Consider the following 20,725-nt stretch of genomic DNA (forward strand, 5'->3'; position numbering starts at 1 on the left):
ACAAAGAACGCTGAGATGAAATAACGCAGACCAGAGCCACCCTCCACACAGAAACGACCAAAAAAGGAAACAACAAAATGCATGACAAGGGATTTTTAAGGCTCCAACCACGAGGCAGTGAAGAACAGCAATTCTTGAGAAGCAGGAAGCATGCGCGGCGAGCCCTCCGGGGGCGGCCCGCCCTCCCGGGGCTTCCAGGCTGCGGCCCAGGGAGGGGTGTCCGGCGGGCTCCTTGGGCCAGGTTCCCCAGACTGGGGAGGCAGAGATGAAGCCCACAGACATCAAGGTGGCGAGCCAAAGTGACAAAGAGGAAAGTTACAGGAGAAAGAACCCAGAGGTCTTCAGAGGGCCCCCGAGGACTCAGCAGAGAGAGCACAGGGGTAAGGAAGCCACCCACAGTCGGGGAATAAAAACCATCTGAAAAGACGAGAGAGCAGGGCCCGACACTCACGCAGGGCCCAAAACGGTGCCTGTGCCCAGCAATCAGACTGAAAACACACCCAATCCACAGGGCCGTGGTGGCAGAGTCAGGAACACCTCGCCTCAGAAGTGGACAATAACGGGCCTGACTCTGAGCACTGGTTCAGATCCACCACTCAAACTGCAAATGCGAGACCCAAAGGGGTCAAACTGTTTCCGAGGAACATCACTAGACCTCATGACAAAGCTCAAGACGAGTCACAGGATTACAAAAGCACCCAGCACCCAACAAGGTAAAACTCAGGACGTCTGGCATCCAGCGAGGCTGCAGGCAGCCAGGGAGGCAGGAGAGCACAAGTGCGGAGATGATCAAGCCACCGAGACAACCCAGAACCGACACGGAAGTTACTTAGTTAACACAGCCGCTGAGGCTGCAGTTCGTATGGTCAAAGCCAGTGGAAAAAACTGAACGTGGTAAAAAGAAGCTTGAAAGTTATGAAACAGATTCGAATGGATATTCTAGAGATGAAAACTACGTCTGGGATGAAAAATACAGGGGAAAGGATTACACCGTGCAGATAAGGCAAAAGGAAAGACGGGGGAAACTTTAGGGCATAAAATCGGAACTATCCAAAATGAAACACAGAGAGAAAAGGCTGTCCAAAAAAATAAAAAGAGCATCAGTGAGCCGTGGGACACCTTCAAGCAGCCGGACCACGTGTGACGGGCGTTCTCAAAGGAGGAAGTTGCAAACACAGGTGAAGAAGTAACAGCTGAAAGGTTTCACACGTGATGAAAACTGTAAACCCACAGATTGCAGAGGCTCAATGAGCTCTAAGAAGCCGAGAGACACACATCAAGGACTCAAAACCAGTAAAAAGAGACAATCTTAAAAAGTCATAGAAAAAAAAAAGGACGTGTTTAATACAGAAGAACACAGATAACGATGAGCGATTTCTCATCAGAAACAACAGGAGCATGAAGAGGGAAGAGCTGTATCTTTAAACACTGTTAGGAAAAAGAGTCAACCAGAATTTTATAGCTAGCAAAGAGAGCTTTCAAAGTTGAAAGTGAAATAAAGGTTCAGACAAACAAGAGCTGAAAGCCTTTGGCAGCAATAGGTACACACACTGCAGGAATGTTACAGAAAATCCCATGACATCATGGAGAACCTGTCAAGCTGTTTTGACTCTTTCTTTCTCTCGGTCAACAACTAAGGAGACCGATCCGGGGCAATCCCGCCAGGCTGCGGGACACAGAGTTAACCTGGACCGTCTGCTCCCAGTCACAGCTACAGTGACCATCACTCTGATGAAGGAGAAGGCCAGCTGCGGGAAGTAAGCGCCAACGACACTCTTCTCTGTCAGGATGGACCAGGGGTGTATATACGAGCTCACACAAAGGGGAGCGGCCACATTTCCATTGGTTAGGGCGCCAACGTCTGTTCCTGTTTTCTCTGAAAAAGTGCTGAACTGCTGCTACTTCTGAAGTAAGAGCAAATTCCATTTACCAAACTAGTTAAGCAATTCATAATAGAGTGCTGATGAAACGTTCTTCTTAGAAGAGAAAAACAATGTAACTACCTCTGAAGGACATCAAAAGATGTCTTATTTCTAGTTTCTTACAACAAATGCACAATCTGTACTACAAATGTGGACGTGTAGGTTTGTAACACGTGAGAGCTGTAAGAGCCAGCAAAGGGAAATGAACGGACAGGCACCAAGTAGCAGGTGAGTCAAAGCTGAGAAAAGAGGGACTCAAGAGAGTCCCCAGAGAAGAGGCAGCACAGGACAGACCCAGGACAATCAACCACAAGGTTAAAACTAGAGGCACAGATTCAGAAGGGGTGGGGTCACAGTGGGTTTCACGGGTTTGAAAGGTTCAAGGACTTTGAAAATTAATTACACACAGCACATACACATACACACAGCACACTCACGCAGGATTTTATATTACCCATAACAGCTGAGATTAAAAACTGGGGATGAGCACAGTGTCTAGTTTCACCTGCTGTGTCCCTTAGGTACCTCGCTATTATAGGACACTCACCACCACTCCTACACACACGAGGGCTGCAAGCGGGAGAGGAGACCAACGATTTCCTCTCCGTGTAGACCTCTACTCCAGCAAAGGCGAAGCAGGTAGGGAGTCTTTTTCAGGGGCCTTACAGAGAAAGCCAGCCCCATGAAGGCCGAGGTGACTGGGCCCCTGGTGACAGGCCACACAGAGCCCTGCTACATGCGGATGCCTGGTTTTGTGTGATTTCCTTTTACCACCAACAGAGCTCACAGCCGAGCAATAAAAACACAGTGATGGACTCTGGCCTCATATCTGACATGCTCTCCAAGAACTTGGATGATATGTTCCCATCACATGTGATCTAAATGTACAGATGAGCACACAAGGAGCAACACCAGAAACCGAAACCACGTGCTGTCCCAAACCACAAGTTTGCAACTTGAAGAAAAGGCCTTCTGATTCACAGAGTGCATCGGCACGCACTCACACAACAGAGAGAACTGGCTTCTAAACTTTGTACGTCTGCCAAGTAATAAAATAACTTGGGACTATTCATGAAGCCTTTCCTCTTTTCCATTTTCTAAATCAGCTACCAATACAGGAGCCTCCCTCGAAAAGTCTTGATATTAAAACAAAATTTGTTTAAGAGCACAAATCAGTGCTGTTCCTTCTCCTGGTCTTTACCATCTGATGTGGAAACCTGAGCTCATGCTAACTGGTGCTGACATCCTCTCACACAGCAGAAGTCAGAACGTGAGCTGTGGGCCAGTATCAGTCCACAGACAGTACAGCCCGAGTAACACCACGCAGAAACTGAGTAAGCATTTGGAAAGCAATTAGAATGTCTGCTGAATCAAACAATAAAAAATTGGAGCCTTTAGTTTGCATGACTTCATGTTTTATTTTACTTTTCTAGCAATTCGTTTGAATTTTTCTTGTATTTTACAGAAGCAGAAGTAGTTCATGTTGAAATAAAAGATATGGTCTCACCACAGACAGTTGGGGGACACTGCTCTAAGAGACCTGAGCCCCGAGGACAGGCCCTGACCCAGATGCAGCCACAGGCAGCCCTGAGGACACGACGTGAGGCTAGCCAAGTCTCGTAAAGAACAAACACCTTCAAAACAAGAACTTACTTGTGAATTCTAAAGTCAAGGAAAGTTATTAAACAGACATGGAATTTCTTTAGAAATAGTAGATATGAAATTTTTTTTTAGTTGAACCGATGTTCTGCCTAGATTTTTAGAAAAAGAACATGGACATTCCTCATGTTTTTCTTAAGGTTTTCTTTTAGCTAAAAAGAAGAATGTGGTATGAAGGAAAGAAATTTGATTTAGGGTCAGAAATCCCTGCTCTATACTAGATGTGACCTGTCATTTGTAACATGCAGCATACGTGCAAGCCCTGTGGTGGGCAGACTAACACCCGCCCCCAATGTCCACACCTGATCCCCAGAACCTGTGACTATGTCCGCGTACACAGCAAAGGAGAAGGAGGCTGCTCCTCAGCTGACTTTAAGACACGGAGAGTACCCTGGGTCATGTTCGTGAGCCCACAGAATCACAACGGTCCATCAGAGCAGAAGACCCAGGGGACGAGGTGTGGCGATGGAGGCAGGGTAAGTGACGTGCTGTTAGACCCCTGGCTTTGAACACAGAAGGGGCCACGCACCAAGGAATGCGGGTAGCCTTGAGAAGGCAGAAAGCAAGGAAATGCGCTCTCCCTCAGAGACTCCGGGAAGGAATTAGCCTTCCAACACCGTGATTTCAGCCCAGTAACCCTCGTGCCAGACTCTGACCTATGGAACCGTCCGGTACAGATGGGTGTTGTTTTGAGCCACTAAGCCTGTGGTAATTTATTAACAGCAACAATAGAAAACTAATATCATCTAGTACAGTATCAGGCACATGACAGGTACTCAATAAATGTCATGAACCTGGGCGTCCGAGGGAGCCCTGTGCACCTGGAACGTGCCAGGCTCATCCGCTGGGGCCAGATGCTGTGCTCTGGGTACCCAGAGCACAAGGCGGACACCGGGCCTTGGATGGCAACTGTCTTCCCAGTGTCCTAATACCTTCTCAAAATCTTTGTAACAGAGACGTCTTAACAGGGTGAAAAGAGGAGACTAGCAAAAACATACTGTCCAACATTTCTGAGTGGGAAAAGTCAAAGTCTTCTTCACTCTCAGTTCAACAGATGACTCTGACCAGTTCTTGGGACAGCCCTGTCTCCAACCCCCAAGACACAGGGGGCCTACTAGCTTCTCTCTGGAGTTAATGCAGCTGAGCCCCTGGCTCTGCTCCTGGCAAAACTGACCATCTCTTCTCCAGGAAAAAAGGAGTCGCACCAGAGAGAGGAAATGACACTCAGATCACTTGGGCCCACGGCCTCTTCCTGCCTGCCTGCTGCCGTCCAGAAGAACCTGAACCACGTCTTCTGCCTCAGTGAGCAGGCGACAACCTGCCAAAGGGCTGGACGGAGGTGGGCTGGTGACAATTCGTCCACCGAGAGTCCTCAGAACCAGAGCTCAAGGAGAGCCAGCCACTGCCCGCAGGTCCCCAGGCAGAGGGGCCGCCAAGGACTGGGCACAGCTGGCACCTGTCCCAGGGGCCTCCCCATCAGACATGCCACCAACACGTGCTCGTTGCCCTTCTAGTGTTTCTTGACTCCAAAGATGATTTTTCTCCCCTTTACAGTGTGACTGTGTGTGGCCCACATGAACTGCTGGTCTTTTCTTGTGAGGAAGAGTGCACCCCACGCACTTTATTCTAAGTGTCCCTGCCCAGCTGAAGGCCTCACCTTGTCACAGAAGACTTTGATCTGGCAGTACGCCCGATGCACAGGCTTGTTGCTACGGTTGTTGTAACTGTAGGTGTCAATCTGGATGTTCAGAGGCAAGCCCTTCACGCCCTTCTGGGACGAGAAATCCGTGCTCAAGCAGTTGACAGAGATGAAGACCTGCAAAGGGAAGGAGAGGCGCCGACAGTGACTTTCGCGCAGCTCACGAGCCTGCTTGCGTCCTGAGACCACTGCACGCATTTCCGCTGGGGCCCGGCTTCTTGTTAGAAAGAAACTTTTTTTAAAGAGGTAATAAAGAGTTTATTTTAAAGCTACTTTTGGTCACAGGAATGGCAGGAAAAACAGACAGCAGCTTTGAGCCCTGTCAGTGCTCCCTCCCAGAAGACTGACTCAGTCCCACACAGTGGATGAGGCTGGTGGATTTCTCCATGTCATTTTTAAATGTTCCAAGTGGCACGGGTTCTCTCTGCAGCTGTTTTACAGCTTATAAACTCTGGAACCCCGCCTGCAGTTACCACCTCCCGGGTAACCCGGGGTACCTATGTCTAATATTCTGGACTTTATGAAACCAGGGAGCCCTGTTACTAAAGTGGTATGAAGGCTGTTACTTAGATCCAGGTGGATCTTGCACAGAAAATGAACATGCCCCACTTCCCTGTTATATCTGTGATTCTGAATTTTAACCTCTCCACCTACAGTCACAAAGGTTTTGAGCTTCAATGCGTTTAGTCTAAGAATCTATTTCTGATGCATGAGCACCACATAGTGGGTGTTACTGGAATTACAGTCTTTAAAACAGAACACATTTCAAAGACCCAAGACCCTTGCTCCAGAACTTGCTCCAAGACTCCTTCCAGTCTGTGAGTGGACAGCCCTGTAGCCCTAACAACCAAGAACAGATCTACCACAGTCGTGTGGGGTGCCACTGGCTGAAGCAAGGCCTAGAGAGGGAGCAGACCCTGTAAGAAGGTGAGATAAGCGAGAAGGGGGTGGGAAGAGAGGGGAAGGAGGAAAAACCACAGCCACCAGGACAAAGAAGCTCTGCAGAGTATGCAGAATGCTGAGCCAGGGTTTTTACCCCTGCTCTAGTGTAGGCACTGTTTACAAGTAGGAAGAGACCAAAAACATCCTGAAAAGACAAAGAGAACTTGTCCAAATAAACAGATTTACAAGTCGTCTCACCCAGTCCCCTCACTGGCCCGCTCACTGTCCCTGGGACACCGTCCCTGCCTCATCACTGTGTCCTCATCCCTCCCCCTCTTCCCTCCTGTTCCCCCTCCTCCCCAGTCCGGTTGCCACCCAGCTCCTTTCTGCTCTAAACCTGAAGGTCCAACTCAGGGCACCGCTCCACTGGGTGCCCCACTCACCCACAATGAGACAGGGAGCCGCTGGCAGTGAGCCCCTGTGTCTTGGGACCCACACTGCGCTCCTGCTGTATACACACAACCTCATTTCAAAGTCACCACAATGTGGAGTGTTAGCCTTTGTTTACAGGTGAGGCCTGGTTTTTTAAACTGTCCACAGGGTAGAAAGCAAAGAGCTGGGACTCTTACCTAGGACCTTCCCCTTTACACCCTGCCACCTCTCTCCCCCAAATCGCCTTTCTATCCTAGACTACTCGCCTGGCTTTTCTTCCCTGCCGGGAATGGTCTGCCATGTCCACATGAGTGTTTTATGTCTGACTGGACTGTAAATACTCAGTACGCTGTGTCCATTTTCTCTACATGGCACCTTTCTTAACACTCAGCACAGTTCCTGGTCTAGGATTGCCTTATCTTGCCTACGATTTTTCTTTCCTTTAACTCAATTTCAGTAAATAAGCAAATTGCTTTAATTTTTGAAACACCTAAATCTAGATATGTAGTCCAAAATTGACATGTATGAATCTCAAATCTATTACAGAAACTCAATGCTTTGACTTTATATCTTTTCCTACATATTTTTAAGAAACATTTCACATACAATCCATAAATCCAAGTTAAAGAGGTAGTCTATATAATACATGAAAAAAAGACAAATAAAGGCAGACAGAAAAACAGAGGGAAAGACAGACAGAAAGACCCAAGCAAACACCCAAGCAATAAAGTAATCACAGCCGCACATTTTTAATTTTACAACTAAATGGAAAATCTAAACTTTTCTCTATCATCCTAGGCCACATGGCTCAACTCCTGACTCAAAAACAGCCGCCTGGGAAAGCTACACTTTACCCTCAACAATTCCAGTAAGTCTCTGACACAAAGTGATATTCCCTTTAAAAGAGGATTTTAAGGTAATCCAACCTAAAACCTAACCTCCCCTTGCCTCCCAGTGTCAAGTTTCTATTCAAAGCAGAAAGAAGCAGGAGCCAAATCCCGAGATCAGCGTAAACACGGAGCTGTCACAGCGACATGACCCTCAGCGTGACTCCAGATTACTTGCTATTGCTTTCCTATACACATTCTTCTGTTTTTTATTTCTGCTCTTTCCAAATTTGGCAGTTTTCTAAATGAATCAAAGAAAGTTTACAGCATTCCTAACTCAGCATTAAAACAGGCCACCTTGTCTAGATGCACATGCAAATATACCAAGAAACAGTGATCAAGATGTGCCACATCTAGTCCAGGACGTGAGGCACAAGGACAGGGGCTGAAGACCTGCAAGAGGAAATGGGGGCGGCACAAGAACCAGCAGGACGGTCATGAGGACAAGCTGGCACTGAGGGGGACACGCACGCCATGTTTAAGCATCAACCAGAGGCTTGCAAGGAGGTATGATGCCTTACGTATGTTCCAGCAAGAGGTAATGTGGTCAGCAGGAAAGGCTTTGGTCTGAAAACCAAAACATCTAAGTTTTGGTCCCCGCTCCACCACGAATTAGTGCTGTGATGGTGGGCAAGGGTCCCCATCTGTCAAATGCAAGGTCTTTTAGGCGACTCCTAACTGCAGGGTCCTATGATTATACTTACACTGAAAGATGATGAATCCTTCATCTCTACTCTGTATTGACTCGTGACAATAATTCTGGGTAACCAACTTTTCACAAAGCGTATTCTTTTCAGAGTACCACATTAGGCTGCCACGTAAAGTAACCACACCAATTTCATACTTGTATAAAATCAAGAATCTTATGAAGTGGTGGTTCTCAAAGTGTGACCAGAGCATCAGCACTGCCTGGGAACTCGAGTGCTTCACACCCCTGACCCAGCAGGAACCCCCAGCGACGACGGCACTTCCCAGGGACCACGAGGCCACACCTAGTTTCTGCTCCCATTGGCCTGGGGTGGGTTTCAGACACTAGGGCTGTTTTAGGTCCTCCCAGGTCATTCTGAGCTCAGTCAGGATAAAAGCCACTGCTGTCAAGAAATAGACTCATGGACAGAGAATACAGACTTGTGGTTACCAGGGGGGTAGAGGGTGGGAAGGGATAGACTGGGATTTTAAAATTGTGGAATAGATAAACAAGATTACACTGTACAGCACAGGGAAATATACACAAAATGTTATGATAAATCACAGAGAAAAAATGTGACAATGAGTGTGTATATGTCCATGAACGACTGAAAAATTGTGCTGAACACTGGAATTTGACACAACATTGTAAAATGATTATAAATCAATAAAAAATGTAAAAAAAGAAAAAAGAAAAAAAAAGCCACTGCTGTCAAGTGGTTACACTTCTATCCTTTTGATCCACAAAAGGTCTCTTTTGGCTCCAAAACTCTGAGATTATTACAAGTCCCAATATATAGTTTCCTTTCTTTAAAGAGCTCAGATCCGCTCACATGTATTTATGTGTGTCCCATCAGGTTTTTTTAATTAAAAACATTTTTATAGAGGTACAGCCCTACCAAATAAGGAGAATATTCACTTAATCAATGGAAAGGTAAGGACCAAAGCATCTGCTCAACCCTCCTATTCAACAAGGTCGTCTAAATCCTCAAGAACTCCTAGTTCAAAAGACAGTGCCCAGAAAAAACCTATAAAAACTTATCAAACTTTACTTCTGTAAGTTACTCTTCATGAGATGTTTGATTTTCACGGGGGCTGACTTGTGTTCGGGTGAGGGTGTGAGGCTGACTGGTGGTGTCACCCCACAGAAGACTGAGACAGCCAGCCCTGCCCTCTCTGTTCCTGGGGCCTGGTACCCAGCACACGCTCAACATGCAAGCTTTTAACAAAAGAAGGGAAATGCAGAGGGAATAGTGAATAAATATGACCAAGAGGAAGCACAATGTAGACACATAAAATAGCTTTCATGTACTTCTCTAAACCAGGAGGGGGCTAACTTTTTCTGCAAAAGGGCCTGAAAGTATTTTAGCCTGTGACTACCCCACATGTGACTAGACTACCCCACTCTGCTGGAACAGTGCAAAAGCAGACACAGGCTATACAGGAATGGATGGGTGGGGTGGTATCTTGAAAAAACCTTAAAACTTTATTTACATCCGCAGGCACCTGGCTGGCGGGGGCCTGAGAGCTGCAGTTTGCTGACCTGCGACCTACACCGTTTTCTAAGTTGCTGTGCAATGTGGTCAATAGTGAGGAAGCACTGCTGCCCTCTTTGTAATTCACTATTTCCACTTCCCACATACGTGATCTCCTGAGAAGATGCCCCGCGCGGATGTCTCACTGATGCATCATTCACTAATAGAACCACACTCTTCATTGCTGCATCCCACGCTCACGGAGGAGACTATGCTAAGTGCTCCGCCTTGGGTCCTGGGGTAGCAACATAATGAGTGTGTTCTGTTACTCCCAGAGTTAACCCTTGGAATGGCTTCTACAGGCCAAGTCACTCATCCACATCTGGATAAAACAGATGTTCATACCATTCTCACTGTGCATTTAATGGGATTACAGAAAAACTCCAATATCGCCCACAGAGGGCAGGAAAGAGGTAAAAAGAAAGATGGATTATTACACACCCAACTCCTCCTCTATAAAATACACACACTTAAAAACTGTTCCTTCTGGAGTCAGAGAGAAGGCTGAATGATACACCACCTTCCTTCTCTACAATGAACTCAAACAATGAGCTTTTCGCTGTTTTCATCCTTCCTTGCCACTGATTTGGAGGAAGAGTCTGATTTTATTCAAATAACTGGAACATAAATCTCAAAAGATGAGCAACTAATGCTCCCACCCAAAATCACTAGAGAGAAAAAAACTAAGCACAAGAATAAACTGCTAAGCAGGCGGAAGATGCTTGGCAGGAGTCCTCTTTAAATGCCCAGCCTGTTTTTCCGAAACAGTTCCTCATTCTTGGCTGAGAATTCAGGCACTCAGAATCTGATTTAATTCTGTTTTCAAACCTCAGTTTGAAAACGAGAAGAAAACAACAAAATTAAGATTTACATTATCAAAGGATTAACTTGCATAGCTTTTCTTATTCCAAGTGCACACAAGCACAGAACCAGCAAGAAATCAAATCCTGAACTAATTTATGATGCTTTTCCTAGGAAGCACTGGGGCAGCCGCACAGTACTGTTCACACAGCTGCTGGGTCCACTGTTCCTCCTCGAAGGGTAAAAAGGGGGAGAAAGTAAGGAACCAGTAAACCCAAAACACAGGTTGCCGTCAGCAGTTCACTTCCCAGCTGGCAGAGTGAAAAGCATAAACACCCAACTCACCTTCTCTTCTGGGGCTTCACCATCAATACCACAAACCAAGGCACAGTTCCAGCAACACTCACTGGCTCTCAAGTCAGGTAAGTGAGTTTTAACCAGTGAATTTCACTAACGGGGAGAAATGATAGACATACCGTGCACCCCCCTAGTTCACAGAAAGAGTTAACAAAGCACTTGGAATTCATCAGGCAGAAGTTACAAAGATTATAAGCAGTTGAGTCAGAAGCTAAGTGATGAAAACGACTAACTTACGTACACTATTCTAGGATATTTTTCATGAACACAACGTCTGTTCCTTTTCAAAATTCTACAATAGTAACACTTATTCTATATTATTACTCATGTACAAGAAAAGAACCTGACATCCAAGTAATGTAATCTTAATATTTTCCCCACTGACAGATTTAGGTGGAATTTTACATGTTATAATATTATTATAACATTGCTGCTACAATGGTGAAAATCATTTAGCTTTCATAATATGGTTTTCTCAATAAATGGAATAAAAAGTTTTAAAATGCGAAACTTTCGATTCACTAAGAACATGACGAATCAGTCCTGTGACAGTCTGGCCAAAGCCTTCTTTGTCAGAGCTCTGATTTTTGCACGACAACAGAGTGGCAAAGTGTAGTGCTCATGAGAGTAAGTGAGAGGTCACAGGAGCCCAGCAGCATGACCTCACCGCAGTGACAGGGACGAAAGAGGTCAGAAAAATCATGAACAACCAGCAGTGGCTCTCCAGAGTCTGGAGGCCCTCCAGATTCCAGCTCCAAAGCCTCGTTCCAGACGCGCACCTCCTTTACAGGAACTTTTACAGTGGAGGATATTTATCATTTTAAATTTTAAAACAGCCTTTATTCCGTCCTCTACTGATGTCTCTCTTACGGATAAAGACCTAGTAACAACTGATAGAACTTCTCTGAGAAGCGTGCCCTAACCACCCAAGAACAGCTACAGCCCCATTTCTCAAGTTGTGCGAAGCAGCTCCCCCCAGTCCTGCTTCTCTGTCAGATCAAGAGCCTTGTCTCCAGGGCCCGGTCACCAAGGGCGGGAAAGGAAGAGATGCCACCTCTGCAGGCACTTTGTCCGCTGTCGCACTGTACTGTAAGTGCTGATTCCCTCGGTGGCAGGGATTATTATGTGTTATCTATTTTTGAAATTCTTCCGGTGCTCAGTATGTTTTTTGTATTTCTCTCAATACATGATACTTGAGAGACATGAATTAATGAGAGAGAAAAGCCACAGGGATATAAAGCTATTATCTGCAAATCTTAATTTAACAAGTTTCAAGTCCTCACAAAAGTTTAAATACACAACGCAGTGCCCCCAACAAATAACACTTGATAAAAAAAAAAACTAATATAAATATACACAAACTTTCTTTCTTCCATTCTAGGAGAGGGCCCACTAAACAATAAAATGGCTACAACTCAGGTGACAAAATGAAAAAAGACTGCTTCCCTGACATTAGGCAATCACCAAACACTAGTATCACTGCAGGATCTTAATCATTTATTCTTACTCAATAATTTTCAACTGCTCACCACTGTCTACGCAACAGACCAAATTCCTCAGCATTCAAATGCTGGGTGTGATGCAATCCACCTCTCCAGCTGCACCTTCCACCACCCACGGCAGTATCTCTCAAATGTGAATAACACAGGTATTCTTTTTAAAAGAGAGAAAAAGCCGCTTAACCTCTAAAATCATATCCAGACCCTAGTTTGAGAAATACTGCTCTATTTCTACTCTGTTCTAATCAATTCATTCATACTATTCTATTCAAACAGCTGCGTAACGTCTGATCACACAGCACCCCGAGAACACATCTGGCCTTTATCTGGCTCAAACCTAAACCCTGAGCACAAACACCAGCATGGACACCTCCTGGCAGCAACTGGCATCCAAAATATACGGATGGTTTTAAAAAGCCTTCTCACTGAATCAGAAACAATATTAAAAATCTCAAAGAAACTCTAACCCCAAAACTCTTGGTCCACAGACCCCAAAGGTTGGAGACAAGCTTGTTTCCAGGGTGACTGATGCCCAAGGTCCTCGCCAGGGCATGCCAGGCCCTCAGGATCCGGCCCCTCCCTCCGGCCTCGCGCCCCCACACCGCTGCTTGCCTCAGAGGTCAAGCTCCAAGCTGAGCTCTGCACTCACACGTACCCAGTTTATGGGCTCATCCTGGGCTCTGAATGCTTGGCGAGTTCTTACCATGCTGTAGGACTCACTCACGTGTCGCCTCGAGGAATCGTCTCTGGTCTTCTTATTCTAAGGTCGGTCCTATTCCTTTGTGTTTACTTCTGCCACTGTACATACTAGAGCGGTGACCTCTACCACTAAATCCTGAATTTCCTGAGAACTGGGCCACGGCCTACTTACCTTTACACTCCCGGAACATCCCGGAAGTGCCCGGCTAACAAGAAATACACGTTCCCTGAATGAATGACCCCAAATTCCTAAACTGCAACCAAATAACTGCTGCTGTGATATGTGACTTACTCTGACTCTCTGGCCCTCAAAGTCACCTGGGAAATTGGTTCTGTTCTGACCCCATCTCATGGGTGACGCGTAGAGGTTCCGTAACTTATTGCCCAAGGTCACAGGTTATAGCAGATCTGAACACCTAGGACATCTTGGCAGAACCCAGAATGCCAGGCAGCTTTTTACATATACCGGACATTGAACCTGTTGAATGAATAATAAAATGGACTATATATACCCCCTTCATTAATTCGGGAAAGATTATGGTATATAAAGGCTCACTGATGTGTGGAGAGGGAGAGACAGGCTAAGTTCTAGGGCAGAGATGAATCCACTTAGTGAGCCATGATGCACAGAGAGAGTGGAGTCCCTTTTGAGGTCAGGCTTTCAGTCCGAATCGCTTTTTACTCCCTTGCGTGCTCGCAGAGAGGAGCATAGTGAACAATTTGCCGAACAGATGCACGTACAGCTGAGCAAGTCAACTCCCTGCAGCGTGACTTCAAGCCCCACCTTCCTCACAGCAGCAACAGGTTAACTGCCTGGCACAGAATTCCCTGGAAGGTTTAGAAATGAGTTAAACTGATCAATGAGGACAGAAAAAAATGCTTCGCAGGAGAGGGATGTCTTACTCTTTTAAGTCAGATTATATACAACAGACTTTTGGAAAAGTGTCAGCACACAGAGCTGAGAGCACGCCTGGCTACCTGTGTTAGCACCACACACGGCCACGTGTGCATCAGGGAGCACAGCTAGACAGTTCAAGTGAGTTCTAACTGCCCGGCAAATATAAGCAAGAAAAAAGAGCTAACAGAAGAAAAGGGGTGGGGAGGGATGATTTAACTACAGAAGACGCTTCAGAAAGCTGAACACTGAAAAGCGCTGGATATCCCCAGAATGCACTAATCCTTGTGCTCCCCTGAAACATTCCCCTTTGACACGAGCATCACATGGTGAGAATCAGGCTACTCAGCACCTCTGACTCAAGAGGGACAGTGTCCAACTGTGGTTGAGGCTCAGGCTCCGAAGATACAGACAGCAAGAGACACAGTAAACAGATGACAGTGACAAAGCCAGGGCCCACGCCTCCTGCTCCAGATTCAATGCTCTTGAAACCACAGTGACACAAGGAAGCACAGAAGGCTTGAAGTACCTCATGGAAAAACTGGTGAAGTAGGAAAACGGGGAAAAGTGACCCCCAAGCGGCTGTGAGCAGAAGATTCTTTCGTGATCATGAGGCATGAAATTAAAGGTCCCTATATTCCACATCAGACAGGGTGTCTATGCCACGTTCCTATTTGATTTCATGTAAGTTGTGAGGTTTAGCCAATGGCCCGGCCCGGCTAGAGACAGCAGCAGCCGTCATGGGGACAGTCCCGGCGGCCTCTGGGAGTCTTTATCACATTATATTAAAATTCAACGCAGTCGAATAAAGACACAATATTCATAATCTCATTCCTACAATGTAACTGATCTACTAAATTGCCAGTAGAAACTCTCGAAGTAATTTTAATTTAACTCTTCCACATCAGTCAGAAAGATCACTCTAAATTATTTCTAAGTAGCTTTTCTTAGAAACCTCCTGACAAATGAAATTACAGTATGAAGTCAGTAAGAGTTTATTCTCACCCCAAACCCAATAGCACTAATTAAAGAGAATAAAACCACCATTTTCACAGTATGTTTATATGAAGTTATGTCAGCTGAAACCAACAGGGTGGGAAAGTTTAAAGGAAGAAATCAAAGCCCAATTCTGAAGTCTAATTGGACAGGAACGTTTATTGAGCATTATACAGCAGACATTTAATCTTAATCAATATTCCTTCCCCCTCAACCAAAAAAAAAAGGAAGAAAAAACTCCAAAGCAAACAAACCCCGATTATCTTGGTTCTGCACGAGCTTTGTCATTTCCCGACTTACTCCACGCGCGCAGGCCTAGTTAATTATGCCCCAGAAGGTATCAGAGACTGAGTCATAAACTCAGAAGCAGAAGCCAGTTCCACCACTGATGCGTCGGATAATCCGAAGAAAGTCACACTTCCCCACTCTTCTGACAATGGGAGGTGATTTAAAAAAAAACCCACTACAGAATAACACCGGCAGGAGCTACCAGCCCTCAGGTGTGCGCCTAGAATGTGTGCGCTTCCTCAGACTACCAAACGACCATCAGCGGGGGAGAAAGAACTGGAAGGCGGGGGCGGCGAGAAAAGGGGTGTGGGAAGAGCACAGCACTGACTCGAAATCTTCTCACATCTACATGGGGCGTTTCCCTGAAGAAAACACAAGGATCCAGTCATCAGCCTTCCTGTTGCCACAGCGCTGCCTTCCCACACCGCCCACACGTCAGCTTGGTTTCTACACAGACTGCAGACGGCCAGCGGGAGAGTCCCAGAGGCAGACAGAGAATGGAGAGAGGAACGCAGGAAACACCTGCGTGCTGTCATCCCTGTCCCATCCTACAAGCAGGACCCGATGAACTTAAGTGCACTTGGCAGATGTGGTGATCTGGCACCTGCTGTCCCAAATAGTAGACTGTTTGTTTGAAATACGCAGATCTGGGTGCAGGTGTGACATGAGGCACACACAGACCACGTTCTAGCATCTCTGGGTACAGAATGGGATTGGGGGGGTGCGTCACGGGGAAGACTTGGCAGGCAAGCTGACTTCCACTCCAAACTTCTCGTGAGATATTCTGCACTTTAAAAAAAGCTAAAGAAAAAGTCCCTGAGTAATTAGAGTTCACTTACATTTTGGAGGGATTTGGAGTCTTGCAAGAAGAGCATCTGCCATATAAAAGAAACCTGAACTCCCAGGCCCCGCACCACCTGAGACCTCGAGTCCAGGTAAAATCAGGGGCGACTAATGATGTCTGGTTGGAGCGAAGGTCCCCGGGGGAGCTCACACGGAGCAAAACTGTTTGAAAGGACAGGCTCAGAAAGCCATGTGAGGTGGACTCTCCGGGAAGGACCCAGGAGAAGGCGGGTTAATGTGACAAGCTGTCAAAGAAGAAAGTTCTAGAGAGGAGCTTATTGTTTCATGACAGTGGCAGGGTGGAGGAAGGGGGAAAACTAGACCAAAAAAAAAAAGAATGGAAAACAAACTCAAGTGACAGCACACTGGAGGCTGATGCGCTGCCTCAAACCTGTTCCACAGGACGCAGGCCTCACCACCAAAGCAAAGCTTCTTCGGCTGCCAAGTGTCTCCCTCGTCCAGCCGAACACACCGGGCCCGGCCCTCAGCCTCAGGCCTGTGCAGTGACGGACGTGTGCTGCTGTCACCTGCAGGTTCTGAAGTCCCCAGGCTGCAGTGCACTTTACATCTGCACAGACCTCTTGCCCAGACACCTGAGCCCACGTGAAGGGCTTTCAGCCGAAGTCCACCCAAATTCGCTTTCAAAAAGAAACGTAGTAAGTTTCAAGGAGAAACCTGCCTTATGACCAGACCCAGAACAGTTTCTTCCAAGTCAGCTTCCAGTGGCCAACAATTCATTCCATATCAGCTGATCACAAATTTCCAAACAACAAAAACCTGTCATTTCCAATTCCGATCAAACCACAACTCTAAAGACTATTCATTCCCTATAAAGGAATGTGACTATCTTTCTAGCACCAAAATTTTTATTTTTTAGTTTAATAAATACATATTTTCAAACTGCATAGGAGGATCCCACACCCACCCCAGAGTTGAAATAACGTCATTTCAGAAGCCTCTCCACTACCTTGAGCTTCCCTGGTGGTCTCAGGACAGGACACACACAGAGCTCAGTTCAGTGGAGCCAGCCCACATCTGTTTGGACCCCAGAAGTCTCTTACCCTTCGTTTTAAAAGTAACAATGCTTCCTGGCTTCCTTTTTTATTTAGACCAGGGAGTATACACTTTTGTTTTAAATCTCCTGCCTACATTTAATTGCAATTGCAAGTAAGACATTTGACTCACCTCTCTGCCTCCTCCCTCCCATTCACACTGGAAATTTAAAGTTGAGAAACAAACCAAACCTGTCCCTGCTTAATGCAACCAAACCGGCAACACCTTATTTTACTGGAGCACTTGATTGATGCTTCACCAGAATGGAATCCCTATAAATACAAGCAATATGCTCAGTGCAAACAAATTAAAAATTACTCTCACAATGAATTCCAAATATTATCCTTAGACAAAACAACAAACTGTTATTAAACTCATAAACCTGCATCCCACAAGCACACACAAAAAGTCTTAAGTTCAAGTTACCAGAATGGATACACCCTTCGACAGAATAAACTCTGTGAGCTGCAATAATTCCTCAGCAGGACTCCAAACACTTTTGCTGAGACCGGAGACAAAAGTGAGAGACACCAGTGCTCCATCCCAACCCAGGCCCGCGTGCGAGGGCTTCCCAGTGCTCCTGCTGGGCTCTGCGTCCCACTTCCTTCTTTTGTAACACAAACCTTTCCGCGACACAGAAGACATCTGGTCCGGAAGGACAGTCCTGCAGAAGGCCTCGCAGTGCCTTTAGAGGGCTGACAGATTATGACAAGAAGGAAAAGCTCATGGAGGGATTGTTCCGTCTGGGAAATGGGATGCTCTAACTTTGTCCTCTCCCTTTTCCACGGGCCAGAGCACCACACTGAGGGGAAAAAATGTAAGGGAACTGAACCATGAAGAGACAAAAGTGTGTTGCAGTAGGCTCTGTCACCCCCAGAGGTAAGATCCTGCCACCAGAAAGAGATGAGGCTCCACCTGCCTGTGAGGACTCTGACCACAAACTGACCCAGAGTGCTTCCTTCTGCAGGTCTGATGAAGGCATCAAAAGGCAACTGGGTCACACAACAGCACTGCAGGACAAACACCCAAACCTTCAGGCTGGTTTAAGCCATAGACGCATAACACAATAAGGAAAATCAGACTCTGTATCTGCTTCTTCTCTGACACTGTTCACTCCGGCAAGAGCTTACTGCAAAGCTGGCGGTAAATTCTGTGCTGCTAATATTTAAAAAATGAAACGTGTAGCTGCATCCCAATCCACCTTCTAACAAGGATTCAGAAGTCACCTTCGGAAAAAGCACGTTAGATATTTTGTATCTCTGGGGTTTCATTACATCTTTAAAAGGTTTGCTTGATGCTGATGGAGATCACAGCTAAGCACAGACGATCAAAGGGCTCTTGGGCTCTGCTTTGAACTGTGCCTGTTCTCCTGTTTCCCACACTGTCTAGTTAGCTAATCAAGTCCGTCCCTGTGCCACCAGCAGATCCCCTGCCCGCGAGCGCTCCCCTGGGTTACAGGGCTCCCTCAGAGCTGGCTGGCCCAATTCGCACTTGACCCCACACAGTTGTTTTCTGGCTTGTAATTTCCACTCCTCTGTGGGTGAACATCACTCATCCAACAAGCAACATAAACATTTTCCTTGCAGCACAGTGCTCTACTGCAAGAATCTGTGAGTCCATAATGCTTCTCTGTTAACAAGAACGCTTACACTTTTCAATGTTGTCCCATCAGGAACACTTTCTGTCCATTTCAAGGTCTAGATTCTTGCCTCCTCAGGGGATCTCATTTCGATGACCACGCAGCAAACATATTCCCACCTGCAGGACTCAGTGCTTTCTAACGGAGCTAAGCAGGGAGCCCGGCCTGGCTGAATGTGAACACAGGGAAGGCACTTCAAGCAGAGCACCGAGCATAAAACGGGCATCCAAAGCAGGTAATTCTCTCTCCCTAACTTCTTTTCCTCTATTTACTTTAGATCTTCGGGCTTTGAGGGGCCCTTACTTCACATCACTATCCAAATCTCACTGCTGTTGTAAACTCTCAGACTTACAATTCAAGGAAAAAATTAAACCCTAGGCCACGATGTGCAGCCAGCCTATCCGGAATTACTCACTTTGTTTTGTTTTTGTTTTGTTTTGTTTTGTTTTGGCGGCGGTGGGTAATCAGGTTTCTTTATGTATTTAAAAATTATTTTTAAATTTTATTTTTAGTGGAGGTACTGGGATTGAAACTAGGACCTTGTGCATGCTAAGCACGCGCACTACCACTAGGCTGTACCCTCCCCACCAATTGGTTTTAGAAATACTGAAATTGGAGCAGAACAGATAGCCCCAATTTATAAATTATTTGTGTCTCCAAAGTTCATGTGCAAAGTTTCTTTTCCTTAGAAATATGATGTTATATTTAGGATCTGAGGCCACAAAAGCCGGTTCAACCCACAACATATCTGAACTACAATACCGGCGTCCCAGCCCAGCTCTACCACAGTGCCTCGGCAACAGCAGACACTCAGTATTTGCTGGATAAAGTCAAGAACTCCTGCAATCGGGGGCAAGGTGCACGGTTAGCTCTGGATGAAATCTTTATATAGTCCCAGTCTGCTTTTATCTTTCCTCTCACCTTTCCTTATGCCTCTCCCCCATTTCCTAACTCTCTCTTCCCCAAGTGGCCAGAGCCCCCCTATCTCACAGATTCTAAACTTTCAGCACCTCACTAGAGCACCACCTTTTCATATTTCAAAGGGAACTGCCTCTTCTCCCTGCCAAAATTATCCCAAGCAACTGATCTCAGCTGCAAACCAGCAAGCAGAGAAATTTCATTAAGTCATTTCTCAATGAAATGTGAATGTCAGATGACCTTTCACTTGTCTGGACATACCTAACTCTTGAAAAGACTACCCAAACAAACCTAATTTTGTGCGTAGTACAGAAAAATGAATGAAATCCATTCACAGTGGAGAGACCAGTGCTGCCAGGGGGATTGTTTCTAAAATATTTCTGCTTTTCAAAGCAACTTCCTTCTCCCCTGCTGCTTTGAAATCGAATGATTTTTTTTTACAAGTTTCATAACTTCTTCAGGTTTCCATGGTAACAGCAAGTATATGATTATGCTGATAAGTGGAGTGTGCACAAGGACAGCATAAGATGAGTCTAGCATGGACAGTGCTTTTCCCAAACTGGAACATAAGCCAAGGTGTTCAAGATTCAACCTGCTATGTCCTGAAAACGGTCAGCTCCGAAGAGCAGCAGAAGCTACAGAGAAGATACTCAGGTTGACGTGGGGAGAGAATTCTGGTTTTCCTCATCCTGGCCTGGCCAAAACAGGTATATTAGACATTAGATTTTTTTTTTAAGTGGGGAGAAGGGAATGCCACATATCTCCAATAAACCCTACGTTTGTGCGGAGAATGAATTGGATTTAAGAATCAAGTATCCTAAATTAGAATAAGAAAGTGGGATGCTTTCAGAAAAAGAAGTGAAAAAAAAAACCCATACAGGATTCTGCATGTACATCTGTTCACTCCGGTTGCCTTGGGGCATCAATTACTTTAAGTGTAAAAACAGAAAACATCAACTTGGCCAGAGAAAGCAAAATATCTACAGACTTAATTTCAACACACACTTGAAGTTGGTGCCTGATACCAGCTTCAA

The 20,725-nt window shown here is 45.9% G+C and overlaps 1 protein-coding gene across 6 annotated transcripts in view; it reads right to left on the minus strand.

The window, feature by feature from the left end:
- GRHL1 (grainyhead like transcription factor 1) overlaps positions 1 to 20,725 on the minus strand; it is a 48,027-nt gene that overhangs the window by 11,782 nt on the left and 15,520 nt on the right. For all 6 annotated transcript variants that reach the window (XM_031684759.2, XM_031684761.2, XM_072938219.1 and 3 more), the window contains exon 9: positions 5,239 to 5,397. In XM_031684759.2, the coding sequence (XP_031540619.1) occupies positions 5,239 to 5,397 (159 nt within the window). The remainder of the gene's footprint in view (positions 1 to 5,238; positions 5,398 to 20,725) is intronic.

Source organism: Vicugna pacos, chromosome 15, assembly GCF_048564905.1.
Source record: "Vicugna pacos chromosome 15, VicPac4, whole genome shotgun sequence".
Taxonomy (NCBI): domain Eukaryota; kingdom Metazoa; phylum Chordata; class Mammalia; order Artiodactyla; family Camelidae; genus Vicugna; species Vicugna pacos.